This window comes from Mastomys coucha, unplaced genomic scaffold (assembly GCF_008632895.1).
Source record: "Mastomys coucha isolate ucsf_1 unplaced genomic scaffold, UCSF_Mcou_1 pScaffold23, whole genome shotgun sequence".
Classification (NCBI taxonomy): Eukaryota; Metazoa; Chordata; class Mammalia; order Rodentia; family Muridae; genus Mastomys; species Mastomys coucha.
Genome location: NW_022196906.1, coordinates 61280161 through 61295670, shown reverse-complemented (window position 1 = coordinate 61295670; position 15510 = coordinate 61280161). Strand labels below are relative to the sequence as shown.

Genomic DNA, 15510 nt, shown 5'->3' with positions numbered 1-15510 from the left:
TATACAGTGTAAAGTGTAAAGACCATGTACCATCTTTCCACGACTTCAATAGTTTGATCTGTATCCCAATTTCCTCCATTCCTTCCCCTAACTATAGAAGAAAATCCATGAATCCCAGCTACTTTTGCGCCAACTTGACACAAGCTACAGTCAGTTGGGAAGAGGGAACTTCAAGAGAGACTCCCACTAGATTGACCTGTGAGGCATTTTCTTGATTACTGACTGATAGGGGAGGGCCTGGCCCACTGTGAATGGTACCATCCATGGTCAATGGTGGTTGTCATTTGTATAAGAAAGCAGGCTGAACAAGCCATGGAGAGCAAACCAGTAAGTGACATTCCATGACCTCTTCCTCAGTTCCTGCCAATGGTTCCTGTCTTGGGTTCTGGCCCTGATTCCCTCAGTGACAAAATGTAACCTGGAAGTTCTAAGCCGAAGCAAACCCTTTCCTCCTCAAGTGCTTTTTGGTTATAGTATTTTTATCACAGCAATAGAAAATCTGACTAAAACATGGCTGATATTTATGTATCACTAAAGATAAGGATTCTTTAAACCATTAGCTCATTTCCCAAGTAGTATAATGAGATAGCCAGTGAGTATTCAGCTTTCCCTGTTAATCTCATAGAGCGATTTTTAAGAGCTTGTTTGCATCCTCAGTGCTCACAAGGCGTCTAGGCACACAGCATGAGCCTGCACGAATAATTCATGCAAGGGATTGAAGGATAATTTTATAACCTGTTTCCAGACATGATGTCTGGGTAAAAAAAAATGTCTGGGCTAAGTAATTTCTTATGTTTATATACCTGATACATGCACATTATAGCATATATCATAATAATAAAGGCATGAACCATGTAATTACCCATAAGACTTGTTTACAGTTTCTCACTGGCTGTCTTATGCTTAAGGTTAATAACAATTTTTATGACTTTTAATATGTGTACATGTGTGGGGGTGTGGGTATGTGCATGTGAGTGCAGTGCCCACAGAGGCCAGAGGAAGAAGCTGGATCCCTTGAGACTGGAGGTAAAGGCTGTTGTGAGCCACATGTCATGGTTGATGGGAATCAAACTTGAGTCCCCTGTAAGGACCTTTAACCACTGATCCAATTCCCCAACCCCACAGTTTTAAAGAAAATATATTTTGTTTGTGACTTGACAGGACCTTATGTGGTCTAGATTGACAACAATAATAAAAAATAAAAGGTATATTCATTGGCTCTAGTTTTGAGGTTGGTCTTTGGGGTCTTTTTTTAAAGATTGATTTTTTTTTTCAGTTTTGTCTACTGTCCTCGACTTTTGGTCATACTCTCTGAGGTCAATGCCCTGTGTATCTGTGTGAATGTTTAAGGTAGGCAGCTGCCTGGCAATTGGCTCCAGGCCATGTCTCTTCGGACTGGCTACAAGAACAGATCAGAACTTGCCTATGTGGCAAAGTTGACATTCTAGATGTTGATGACATTTTGCCAACCAACAGTCATATTTTCCACACAGTGAAAATGTGTAGGTTTTGGTTAGTCCCCCAAGGCTGCGGCTAGTTTGTTGTATGCAGAGATCTAGGGAGAATAAAACTGTGCCTAGTCCTAGTACATAGATGTGCATGCAAATGATCAGTGATTGCAGACCAACCACAAATGCATACTTAACAAGACAGATTGACGTGACAATAAAAACAGGCAGTTCAGAGGCTGGGGTGCAAGCTCATTTGGTAAAGGACTTGTCTGCAAGCACGAGGACGTGAGTTTGATCCTTAGCATCCCCGTAAACAGCTGGGTATGCTTGCACTTGCAATCACAGTGCTGAAGAGGCTGAGACGGGAGGATCCTAGGGCGCATTACCCAACTAGCCTCGCTTAAAACTAGCAAGCCCTGAGTCCTAGTGAGAGGCCATCTATCAAAAGTAAGATGGACAGCTCTTGAGGAACAGCACTCAAGGTCGACCTCTGGCGTGTACACGCACGCACGCATGCACGCACGCACGCGCGCGCGCGCGCACACACACACATACACACACACACACACACACACACACACACACACACACACATACACATGCACACCTGAGTAGCCACAATCAATGAAGGAGAAACTTCACATGCTGAATAAAGGAGAAAAATCTCTAATTAATATCCTTTTGAACTGCTACTTAATTTTGAAGTTAATGTATTCATTTCTTCACAGGGGTGTCTTCTGTGTGCCAGGCGCTATACCCAGTGCTGATACGACAAAGCAGGTCTACTTCCTGACCTTGTAGAGTTACATTCCAGGGATCAAGACCAATAATGAGTCACAAATAAGCAACGTCTACCCAGGTCAAATAACCACAGTCTGCCATTGGTGCTGTGAAGGAACAACACAAGGGCTGTAATGGGGGAAACGGAGAGACCTCACCCCGTCTCTGGTACAGGCATACTTCCTGAAGGAGACGCCATCAAAGTTGGGACTTAAAAGATGAGATGAAATGGCCTTCCAGGTGGGGAGCCTGAGGAACCTACAGGCCTGCTAAAGCTGACAGCTGGTATATTGTCAGATGTACAGGAGACCTACCTGCACTCAGAGAGAACCTGGGGCCCACTGGGCTTCTTGTCAAGGAAGAAGCTGCTCCGTGGTGAGACTGAGCAGGAGTTACTTGACACTGACTAGTAAGTGGCCCTTCACAGGTTGAAGAAGGCTTCCCCTCAGGCGACTGGTCTCCTGGAGATGGAGAGGCTAGCCATTACTCCTGAGTCTGTGGCTGGAACCACGGAAAATGTAGTGAAGCCCCCAGAATCCCATTCAGAAGGGAAGGAGCCCTCTGTTCCCTCTAAATCCAACTCAAAAGCATATATCTCCAGGAGGTAGTTTGGATATAGAAGCACATTTTAAAAATCTATTTAAAGTACATTTCAGTTCCTGGAGTTCACTTTCAGAAGTTATTAAAACATAATATGGTTTCTCACAACAAATATAGGCGCTCCTTGGCTGGATTTGGCCTGCTTCTCTGTCTATCAAGTGGGCAGACACAAGCATAAAGGCAAGATGCAGCCAGAGGGAAGGGAGCTGCCAGGGCCACAGGTTAATCATTGATGGCTGAGGCCTTCTGGTTGTGTTGTTTACTAACAGCGGTCAAGGAATCACATTGGCCTGGAAACTTTCCCTTTGTTAATGTTATAAATGAATCAGGCCTTGACTGGGACAGAACGCAAAGGCTAGAGGGCCAAGGTGACTCCTTACTTATAAATGTTGAAGGGGGCTGCCCCAACAGGCCATTCTTTCCCTTGGATTTTACATTGTAGATCAATCAAAATAGATGGAATTTTCTAAAGATGCCTAAGCCATCCTTTGTATCAAGATTTTATCTTTATTGTGCCAGTTTTAATTTGTATCGACTTAAGAGACAGAATCAGCTTGGGCCTTGTAAAGTGCACCCCCGGCCTTTCTGCCATCGTTTCTGTTCTTACCATGGTTAGGAGGGGCTGAAGGTGCAGGCTGGGAAGGTGAGGCTGAGGCTGTCAATCAGCTCTGCTCACCACTGCAAGTCTCTTACTCCTGCTCTTCCACCCACCCACCTATAATCCTCTCTAATATTCCTTTCCAATATTGCTGGGGTAAAGGATAAAGGGCTCCATAATATTCACACTTAGACCGTAAGGCTTTTGTCAGGTTCTTTCTGGAGGGAAGCTCTTTACAGGGAGGAGGGTGGGGTTTCCAAGATGCCAAAGGTAAATGATCTATTTCCTTTTGCTTCTCCATTTTAGCCACCTCTTGCCAGGCCCTCAGGAGCTGCTGTCTTTTGATCACAGAGAAGCCACAGCAACTCCCTGCTCTCAACTTTCCTTTTTATTCCAGCAGGCTAAACTTCTGAAGCTCCCCCAGACGATCTACCCGCTCACACTCTAAGGCAGACCTCAATATTTGCCCTCCTCTGTGCTATGCAGGGCCCTCTGCACTCTTCATTTCTACACCAACTACACTTAGCAAAAGAATGCTGGTCTTTCTACCCCAATAATCATGTGGTACTTAAACTACTCCTCAGAGAAACATCATCTTCTTCATGGTCATTGTCATCATCATCATTGCCACCACCACCATCATCATCATCACCATCATCATCATCATCATCATCATCATCATCATCATCATCATCATCGTCTCCCTAGAGCTCCTTCAAAATGTATATTCTAACTGTGGATATAGCTCAGTTGGTAGAACAGTTGCCTACCATGTAAGTTGTCCCAGATTCCATTCTTAGCACCAAATAAAGTGTAGTAGAGCATATTAGTAATTACAGCTCTCAAGAGGTAGAGACAAGAGGATCTGAAGTTCAAGGTCACCTTGAGCTAAAAGGCAAGGATACAAGAAAAACAAGGAAACAATGCAGGCTCTCAGGCCCCATGGCAGACCTACTGAACCAGACTGGAGGTGGGTGTAAGGCCTGTTACTGACTAGCACCTCCCCAAGTGATCCTGGTGCTTGCCAAGGACTAAGACAAGCTTCACTAGGTGGCAGCGAGTTTTATGCATATAATGTATGATTCCTGAAAAAAGATCCTGGACATTCCGAAGTGTCCAAATAGTTCTTGAATATGGAAACTATAATAACTACAAGCTAGTGCAAGTTGCTAACTTGGTGCTAGCCTACCCTGATAATGAAAACAAGCAGCTGCCTGTGCAAGCCCCATGCACGATGTTCTTGCTGGTTTTCTTTGACTCACTGACATGGGAACTGTAGATGTGGGAAACTGCTGAATCCACAGCAGACTGTGGCCACCAGGCTGGCCAGACAACAATATTATTCATAAAACCAAATGTTGGAAATAACCCATATCTATCAACAGAGAAATGAATAAGCAAAACGGTGGCATAGACATCCAATGGAATATTACCCAGCCATAAAGGACCCATCTTATTCCAAGAACCTAACCACAGGATGCCTGAGGGCTTGGGGATGCCTCTGTATTTTCACAGCAACTATCACAGCGCCAAACACACAACAGAGGCTTCTCGACTTTTACTCGAAGATTAGTTCCCATGATCCAGACTCAGAAAATGGTTGCCACACTTAAACAGGAGCTTCTTATAATATGGACCACTGAGTCTTTCTGAAACTCAGAGTTTTTGATATTGTAGCTTGGAGATGAATCTTGAACTCTACCTGTCCAACACATCCCCCTGAAGCGCTGATGCTGCTGGCCTGGGCCCCACGTTTGCCAACCACTGGGCTAAAGCAGTATTTCTCAACCTTTGCCACACACAGGAATCTTTGTGAGCTTCCAATCCTGCCTGGTCCTGACTGTGAGGTTTTGCTTAACTGGTCTTGAGCTGCCCCAGTGTTCCTAATATTTAGCTAAAGATGAAAAAGAGCTGGTGAAGGCCCTCTTCTGATTGACGGCCTGTGGTTGGAGCCAGGGCTGTGTTTTTGTCCTTGGGTCAAGGCAAGGTTGCTGTTCTGTTTTATAGCAGCAACCAAAAAATTTTTGAGACAAGGTCTCTCATATAGCCCAGGCTAGCCTCAAACTCCCATGCAGTTTAAGAATGACCTCGAGGGTTGGAGAGATGGCTCAGCCCTTGAGAGCACTGGCTGCTCTTCCAGAGGACTCAGGTCAATTCCCAGCACCCACATGGCAGCTCACTGTTGTCTGTAATTCCAACTCTAGAGAATCCAATACCACCATGAAGGCAAAACACCAATGCACTAAAAATAAATAAAGTTTAAAAAATGACCTGAGGGGCTGGGCCGTGGTGGTTCACTCCTTTAATCCCAGTGCTTGGGAGGCAGAGGCAAGTGGATTTCTGAGTTCAAGGCCAGCCTGGTCTACAGAGTGAGTTCCAGGACAGCCAGGGCTACACAGAGAAACCCTGTCTCGAAAAATAAAATAAAATAAAATAAAATAAAAATAAAAAATTACCTTGGTTTTCTGGATCAGAGTCCATAGTGCTCACAGTCCCATAGAATCCATTGACTTTGAACCTCTAATGATCCTGCCTTTGCCTCCAGAGTGCTGGATAATAGGCACATAAAACTATATTAGGTTTTAAGTGATGCTGGGGATCAAATCCAGGACTTCATGCATGCTAGGCAAGCACTCTACCAACTGAGCTACAACCCTAGCCTACATTTTTTTTTTTTTTTTTTTTTTTTTTTTTTTTTTTTTTTGGTTTTTTGAGACAGGGTTTCTCTGTGTAGTCCTGGCTGTGTAGACCAGGCTGGCCTCAAACTCAGAAATCCGCCTGCCTCTGCCTCCCAAGTGCTGGGACTAAAGGTGTGCGCCACCACCACCCGGCTCTAGCCTACCTTTTAAAATGTTTCTAACATTACATTTACTAATTTATTCGTGTGTTGGGGGAGTCAGAGTATAACTTGCAAGAATCAGTTCTCTCCTACCACCACATGGGTCTCAGGAATTAAACTTGGGTGGGCACCTTTATCTGCTGACCCACCTCACCATCCCCCTTAGCCCCATTTTGTAACTATCTTTTTTTGTGTGGCATAATGGACAAAGAACAAAACATTCACAGAAGTATAAAACCCTCGACTCCAGAACATTTTCCTCACACCCCAAAGATCTCCCCAACAAACACAGTCAATAGTTTCTACCCATTCTCCCTCCTTTCAGCCCCTGGTGACCACAAATCCACTTTCTCTCTATGGAGTTGCCTATTCTGTATTTAATGTAAAGGCAGTTACATAATATACAGTCCCGGAGTGGCTTCTTTCATTTAGCATCATGTTTTCAAGGCTTGTCCCTTGAGCGTGTGTTCACTCTTCATTCCTCTTTTACAGCTGAGTACTATGTCACTCTGTGTATATGCTGCAATTTACTTGTCCGTTCATAAGGTTGACCTTATTGTAATTTAAGTATGTAACTCTAGTTAGGTTGCTTTTGTCCTTTCGTGTAAGCATAGTTGTTGGCTGAAGGAAAACCTTGGTGGTTTCTCCCTCTTGCATTTCAGGAGACAAGCTGTGAATGGACCTGGCAAGCAGTTAGTAGGGAAAGGCTGGGGGTCAAGAAGGCTATTATTCATAATGAGCTCCTGGGTAGAAAGAGAAAACTTGAAATATCAGGAGCTACAAGAGGATATAACAATGTTCCTGGCACGGAAAGGAGACCCGTGGGAGAGTAAACACTGTGGGTGGAGGCAGCCTCCCTGGCAGGCTGCTTCCCTGGCAGAGAGACACTTGTAAATGTCACAGGTGTTTCTCTTCAGGGGTACAGCTGCCTGCCTACTGACAGAAGCACTCCCTCTCCCTCCCTCTCTCCATCCCCCTTCTCAGGGGTTTATCTGTTATATACCAGAGGCCCGGGATGGGGCCACAGCTTGACTGGCATTTGCACAGACGTTCAAAGAAAATCGGACTATGTGAATTGATTGTCTCTCTGGACTGGTGACTGGTTGTAGATTTTCCACGTCTGTCTGCTGGCTGAGAAGCGCCCTTTGCTCTGGTCTGGCTTCTCTCTGCTCTGAATGTTACAAGAATCACCTGCCTGCTCTCTCCTGCATCTTTCCCTGCTCTTCAGATCTTGGCTGCTCACTCTGCTCGGTCAATCCCCTGTCCACAGACCACTGAATCCAAATGCTCTGGCGTCATTCTCCTCACAGACTTCACCTTGCCATACTCTGTCTTGCAGCTCCTGCTACTCTTCTGTCTCTTCCTGTTTTATGTCATAAGATGAGATCTCACTGTTGTGGCCCAGCCTGGCCCCAAACTCTTCCTCCTGCTTCTGCGTCTCAAGTGCTGAGATCACAGGTATGTGACGTTCTCAGAAGCCCCAAAGCTACAGCTATTTCTAACACTTCTCCCTGCTGTTTTCAGGACATGGCTTTGTCTGCATTGTCACCTCAACTCTCTCTCTCTCTTTCTCTCTCTTTTATTAACTTGGTAATAGTTTATACATTTATTCTTTTTTTATTAGATATTTTCTTTATTTACATTTCAAATGATATCTCCTTTCCTGGTTTCCCCTCTGGAAAAAAAACAAAACAAAACCAAAAAAACCTGTTCCCTCCCCACTCCCCTTGTTCACCAACCCACCCTCTCCTGCTTCCTGGCCCTAGCATTTCCCTACACTGGGACATAGAACCTTCACAGGACCAAGGGCCTCTCCTCCCACTGATGACCAACTTGGCCATCCTCTGCTATATCTGCTGCTGGAACCATGAGTCCCACCATGTGTACTCTTTGGTTGGTGGTTTAGTCCCTAGGAGCTCTGAGGGTCTAGTTAGTTCATATTGTTGTTTGTCCTAAGGGGCTGCAAACCCTTCAGCTCCTTGGGTCCTTTCTCTAGCTCCTTCATTGGGGACCCTGTGGTCAGTTCAATGGATGGCTGTGAGCCTCTACTTCTATATTAGTCGGGCACTGGCAGAGCCTCTCAGGAGACAGTTATATCAGGCTCCTGTCAGCCAGCACTTGCTGGCATCCACAATAGTATCTGGGTTTGCTGACTGAATATGGGAAGGATTCCCAGGTGGAGCAGTCTCTGGATTGTCCTTCCTTCAGTCTCTGCTCCATAGTTTGTCTCTGTAACTCCTTCCATGGGACTGCCTGTCTCTTGACATTTTGGTTGTGAACCTAGCCTTTAATAGGTGAGCATCGATTCTGCCCCAGCCTACCTATCTCTCAATGTGAGCTCTTTGGTGGCTTTTCCCTTGGCTTTTCTTCTTATGCTCACCTCTGAGATGATCTAGACCCTTCTTATACCATGTTATTCCCAAGGATCAAATTCAGGCTGAGCCATCTTGCTACAATATCTGTTTTCATGTCTACATCTCCTTAACTATTAATCCACTTTGGGCAAGGCTCTGGCTCTGATCCCCCCTATACACTATTAAATGGTCAGCCCCCACCACCCCCAAGCAAATTGGTAACAACTGGGAGGAGGATAAATGAGTCAGTGAACATACACATATCCAAATACTTCCTCTGAAGTGGAGCTGGATATGAAAATGAAGAAGCTAACAGGTTGGCACAGGGTTGGATTCATAAGCATGTTCATATCCTAGGGCTGCCTTCCTGGTATTGTGGTAGGGGACCTTTGAAAACCCTTCTGGGCTAGGGAGTTGGCTCAGTCAGTAAAGTGCTTTCCATTTGAGCATGAGGACCTGAGTTCAGATCCCTAAGGCCAACATAAATGTCAGGCTCATTGATGCCCCAGACCTGAGTTGAGGCAGACAGGCAGCTCCCTGGAACTCCTTGGTTAGCTAGCCTAGCTGAATCTGTGAGCTCTGAAATACCTGTGTCTCAGATAGATAGATAGATAGATAGATAGATAGATAGATAGATAGATACATACATACATACATACATACATACATACATACATACATGCTTAGAAAGTGATGGAGGAAAACACCCAGTGTTAACTTGTGGCCTTGGGGCCAATCCCCTGCACAAGGGATGAAGAGAAGGAAGGGAAAAGGAAATGGAAGGGAGGCAGCGAAGCATCTTAGTAACACAGGGGGCAGAAGCTATCCAGGTTCTCAGGCAATGTGCAGCATCAGCTGTAAAGTTGAGCAGAGCCCCATTGTTCTACTGAAGGAAGCGACAGGACCAATCAGACGCACACAGTGTCTACGTGCCCTTGCACAGAACCCTGCTTTCTTAAACATGAACTTAATCTGCTCAGGACTCAGTTTGGTTGCCTCACCTGTGGAGTTATTTTAGACTAAGCCAAGTGATTTTCAGTTGGAGCAATCTGCCCCTCGGGGAACATTTGGCAATGTGTAGAGATATTGTTGGCTATCACAAGTAGGGACATGCTGTCAGCATCTGCTGGACAGAAGCCAGGCATGCTGGGAAACATCCTGCAAGGCACAGGACCACTCTGTGACAAATATCCTATCACAAAGCTCAGTCATGCAGAATCTCAGGACTAGAAGATTATTCTTGTCCTGTCAGGGGACAGGGAAGAAGGGACCCACAGAGAACATTTTCTTGAAGGGAGTGGTTGTTTTCACTGTCAGTCATCATGGGCAGAAACGTGGAGTAGGGGCCTGGCATCAAGGATGAGAGGACATAGGGACAGGGACTGAAGCCTACGAAGGCAAGGCTGATACCTATAAGAGGATGACACTGTCCCTGCCATCTGAAAAGACAGGACACAGTGGACAGTCATCCTCAGGGAACACAGACAACCCGTGTTTATTCTAGATTCCCCTCCACACCTTTTCTTTTGAGAGAGAGAGAGAGAGAGAGAGAGAGAGAGAGAGAGAGAGAGAGAGAGAGAGAGAGAGAGAGAGTTCACATGTATCCACGCCATGGTTTGAGTAGGGATATCAGAAGACAATTTGCAGGAGTTAGTTTTCTATTTAAATTTTCTTAAACTCTAAGACCTACTGGGTTTAGAGTTCTTTCAACAAAGCCATGATTCACTGAGCACCGACTATGCCCCAGGCAACTCTTTGATAAGGCATTGACTAAGTTTTCCTACAAAAAAGCTAGATCAGAAGGATTTCCAGCTTTACTGGTTACACAGTCTCTGTAGAAATTCAGTTCTCCTGTTGTGGCATAAAAGCAACTGTGGGGAATATGCAGGCAAAAGACCAAGGCGTGCTGTTGGGCAACTTAATTCACAAGAACAGTGGAGGGCTGGACCACAGTTCTGAGTTATTTCTATTTGCATAGCTACCCAATGGTATAGGGTAGACAAGGTAAATGAGCTCAGAAAGATGGAATAACATGGTATGCTGGATAGTTTATGTCAACGTGACACAAGCTAAAGTCATTTGAGAGTAGGGAACTTCGATCAAGAAAATGCCTCCATGAGGTCCAGCTGTATGGCATTTTTTGAAATTACTGATTAGTCGGGGAGAGTGGTGCCATCCCTGGACTGCTGATTCTGGGTTCTGTAAAAAAAGAGACTGAGCAAGCCATAAGGAGCAAGATAGTATAGATAGAAGACTCCTGACTTTCTTCAGTGATAAACAGTAATATGGAAGTGTAAGCCAAAGAAACCCCTTTCCCCCCAACTTGCTTTTGGTGATGGTGTTTCATCCCAGCAATAAGTCCCTTAACTGAGACATAGGGCTACTCACATGGCCATGAGCTGGGAGCTGTGGGAGCCCTTGTTCTCACCATAGCAACCTCTCAACACACGGGACAGTGTTCAGAGGTGGCTAGGAGGTGAAGTCTGAGGACAGCTAGAGGGGAAAGCTGGAGTGGAGGAGGTTGTGAAATCATAAAACAGTCCCATGCTGAGAAGAACCAAAAAGCTTGCATTTTTCCCATGGTGAGGACAGAGATTCTACAAGGAGTGTCCAACAGAAAAGAAACTGTAGCACAACTTATGACTGAGAATAATATAGAAAACTTTATGTTCCCAGCACAGAGCAAAACAAACAAAACCAGACTCTATGTAAACAAAAGAATAGCAGCTGCTGAGTAGCAGCATCTCCTTTCAATAAAATCAAATGGTTGAGAAAAAAAAAAAAAAGCAGTCCCTAGGGAACCCAGAAATGAGAAGAAGTGAAGCAGGGATTGTATATCAGAAGACATCAGCTTGTCCAGGATGCAGCTAGGTTAGTAGAGTGCTCACAGGAAGCCCTGTGTTCGGTCCCCAGCGCCACAGAAAACCAGATGTAATGGCACACACTTGTGATCTCAAGATTTAGGAAGTCAAGATAGGAGGATCAGGAGTTCATGGACATCCTTGAAGACCTCGCATGTTAAAAGGACCTGGAATACTACTTGAGATCCAGTCTCAAACAAATAAACACAAAGACATGAACTTCCTGCCCTTCCCGAGAGTGGAGTTGGAACTAAGGTGAAGCTGGATTGGCCTCTAAATGCTGATGCAGACAGAGCTTAGGAGCTTTCACAATGAGGAAGTCCTTTCTGATAGATAACCTATAGCGCGTGCGCGCACACGTGTGCGTGTATGTGTGCGTGTGCGTGTGCGTGTGTGTGTGTGTGTGTGTGTGTGTGTGTGTGTGAGAGAGAGAGAGAGAAAGACTACTCCCTCTATTATCCCTTTATGGAAAAAATGGCTTTCTGCCAGTTCTTATCCTTTATAGACTGCTTGTAACAGTTTTTTCCCAGAGATGTGACATGCAGCAGGGAAACCAAAGGTTTTGAAACCATCTCCAGGAGCTGCCACTCCCAGAACTGTACTAGCTGTGAGACCTTGAGTATCTTTCTTTGATCCTCAGAGCTTCCCTTGTAGAATGCATGGGGCAGCAGCCATCTCATAGAGAAACTGTGAGGCATTGGTGTCATTTCTGGATGGTCTGAACAAGGTGAACTATTTTACTTGGATGCAGGTCATTCAGAGCTGAAGCATCTTAGTCCCTCCCAGTTTTAGGGCCTGCTTCCCAACCTTTCAGAGTAGCTTCTCCCTTGTACTTCACCTAAAACACATCTTGTTTTATGCCTAGTGCACAGTGATATTGTATTTCATTCAGACTGCTGTCTCTTTTGAAACCCTACCACCCCCGATCAAGTGTCACGGTCTCCTTGGTGCCTTTTCTGAATCCCAGAGCTGTGTCCATAGATGGATGTTTCCTGAATTCCCCACCACCCACCTCCAGAGCCAGTCACAAGATCCTGGATCGTGGGCAGCCCCCATGGGGAAGGAGGATAACTCCCTCAGCACATGGTCACACCTCCTTGGAGTAACTCACCTCCTGGGCATGCATGGTCCCTCGTGGACACATTACCACTCCCAGGCCCCAGCACACTGCCCTGTACACAGCAAGATCCAGAGCACCAGCTGTCACTGAGGGAAAGGTCTTCATCAACGGTCATCAATCCAGAAACGAGACCAACACCTCACAGTGCCCTATGAGATGGCTACTGCCCCTGCATCCTGCAAGGGAAGCTCTGAGAATCAAAGCAAGGTGGCCAAGGTCTCACAACTAGTACAGCTGTGCGTGGCCGCTCAGGAAGATGGTTTCAGGAAGTGGGAACCTGTGCTTTCTGAGGCAGTTAGGTGCAAGGACCACGCTCAGCCCCTGCGGTCCTCAAGACTTCTACCAGATATCCACACAGAGATGAGACCCTTCCCCACCTCTGCCTTGCTGATGGACCCATTACACCAACACTCCTATCAAAAGGGGGGACTCTCAGGGAACTTGCCAGGGGAGGAGTGTCTCTAAAATGGAGCCAAGCAATAGGTGGAGACACAAACATGCAACTCAGTAACAAACTGGGAGGCCCCCTCTAAGTTGATGAAGGTGTCAGGAGAGGGGCACAGCTAGGAGCAGAGGTCACGTGTGAACGAGGGTGGATGTGCCAAGTCTCTCTTCCCACCGTTTTTGCATGTAGCTCTTCTCACATCTTGCAGGACCTGCTGCTCCATCCCTTTTAAGGCCTGCAGGCCAGTCCCATCACTGGTCGGCTCCTTCACTCAAGCACATCCTCCACTCTGCTCTCAACCTGGCCACAGTACTCTTACCACCATCCTCGGCAGTCTTAAGGCCTCAGAAAAAGGCAAGGGCTCGGGATGGCTCCTAGAGAAAGCTGCGTCTCTTCCCCAGATGCTGAGAGTGACAGTGGTGACTTAGAGGCCGCCAAGTTCTCCTCCAAGCAATCACACCAAGTCTGATCCGAGTTTCCCATGAGCATGCCGCAATGAGCTTTAGCTAATGTTTGTTTATATCAACAGGCATTAGTCTATTGTGTTTTCCTTAACCACCAAGCCTTTTATCCCGTGGAGGGGAAGAAAAGCGAGTTAATTTGGCGTGATATGCCTCTGACACGTCTACACTGTCTATTTTTTTCTTTCAGTCCCCGAGTTTCCTCTATGGCATGATGTGTCATGTAGGAGCAGTCTCCGGCATGAAGCAAGCATTGCCAAATGCCTGGGGAAGTGATTCCCGTGAGAGTCAGGAGACCCAGGTCTGGCTGTGCATGGCCCTTTTGCTCTGCTTAGCCTCTTGCCAACTCTGTTTCCTTGGCCTTGTTTGTAAATGGGGATGAGGTCTGGATGGCTCCATCTGCACCTCCTCTTCCCCGCGCTACTTCAGGGCCCTTCCAGGCAATAAGACAGTCAGCCTGCATGAGTATTCACTGAATCTGAGCTGAGCAGCCAGTCACCACAGGCAGGCTCCACTGTGAGCTGTCCATACAGCTGGCTAAACCATTCCAGCAGGTCCATGTCTGTGTCACGGGTCCCTTGATCTGGAACTCACCCCCCTTTCTTCGAATTCTTCCCGTCTCCCTTCCTAGTGATTCCCATCCAATCCATTCTTCATCCCACAGCCAAGACGATCAATCCTCAAAGCTCCCCCTTCACATGAGTCCTCTACTTAGAACATTCTGGTAGCAGCTTCCTGCTGCCTCCCTAGCAGGCTGAAGGCTCCTCTCTCTCCAAGTTCCTTCTTTCTTCTGGGTCATTTTCGTAACATACCAGCCTCCTCGATGACCATTGTGCAGGTTGTCTTTCTGTCCCCAGTGCCCTTCCCTGGCTCTTCTATGGCCTTCAGGTCTCAGCTCATGCTGCCTCAAGGAGCTGCCCCTAATCCAGTGGTTTTCAACTTGTGGGTCATGACCCCTGGAGGGGGGCGTCAAATGACCCTTTCACAGGGGTCACATATCAGGTATTGTGCATATCAGATATCTACATCATGATTCATAACAGTAGAAAACCTACAGTTATAAAGTAGCAAATCAGTTTATGGTTTGGGGTCACCACAACAGGAGGCACTGTATTAAAGGGCTACAGCATTAGGAAGGTTGGGAACCTCTGCTCTAATCCTTTCCTCAAGACTCTGAGTGGGAGCTTTCTGCTCTGTGCTTTCAGAACCAGTTACTTGCTGAGTCTCCAGAATGCCAGTCTCATAACAGAGCTCAGCCCTAATGCCTGTCTGTTTCCTCAGCCTGATATTTGGCTAATTCACTCAGTAAATATTTGCAGTATGATGTAAAACGTATCCTCTCAGGTGTCTTAAAGCCTCTGGTCTCTGATTATTGCATGGTAGCTAGCTCATTCATGTAGTAATTTCTTAAAATCAAACAAAAATTGGCTGGGGCCATAGCTCAATTGCTCAGTTGCTCACCCAGCATGAACGAAGTCCTAGGTTCAATCTCCAGTACTATATAAAACTAGGCGTGGTGTCACACACCCGTGATCCCAGCACTTGGAAGGTGGAAACAAGAAGATCAGAAGTTCAAGGTCATTTCCAGGTATAAAGTGAGTTTGAGGGCAGCCTTGGATATGTTAGTCTCTATCTCAAAAATAAAATAAAATAAAATAAAAATAGACATTTATTCAAGTTGGAGCTACTGGCCTTCCTGGTAACCAAAGCCAAGAAGGGAAACAGTGATTTGCTTCAGACCTGCTACCAAACATCTTTGTCACACAAGCTTAAGTATCACCTCTTTTTCTTTCTCCAGTTCTCTCGCAGTTTCCAAGGAGGGGCTACTCCAAGAGGGCACTGGGACTCACTGGCTAATGTCACCCTTAGGTACAATAGGCAAAGCCCACTCTCCTAGTGACTGAGGCACCTCTGCAGGCCTGTCTTGTATGGAATCTGCACGTGTCCCTATGAGAACTGCACGGGTCTTCCCCATTCCACCCAGAGGTCCCCCAGCAGACT

The 15510-nt window shown here is 46.1% G+C and overlaps 1 protein-coding gene across 4 annotated transcripts in view; it reads right to left on the bottom strand.

Annotated features, from left to right (window-relative positions):
- The window catches only part of Ca12 (carbonic anhydrase 12), a 55408-nt gene that overhangs the window by 27660 nt on the left and 12238 nt on the right, over positions 1 to 15510 (bottom strand). Inside the window, exon 1 of one of the 4 annotated variants that reach the window (XM_031343912.1) lies at positions 5886 to 5979. The exons of the other annotated variants lie outside the window; for them this stretch is intronic. Within the exon in view, the coding sequence (XP_031199772.1) occupies positions 5886 to 5910 (25 nt within the window). The 5' untranslated portion in view covers positions 5911 to 5979. Of the gene's footprint in view, positions 1 to 5885; positions 5980 to 15510 lie in introns of those variants that run through there. 4 annotated transcript variants of the gene reach the window in all.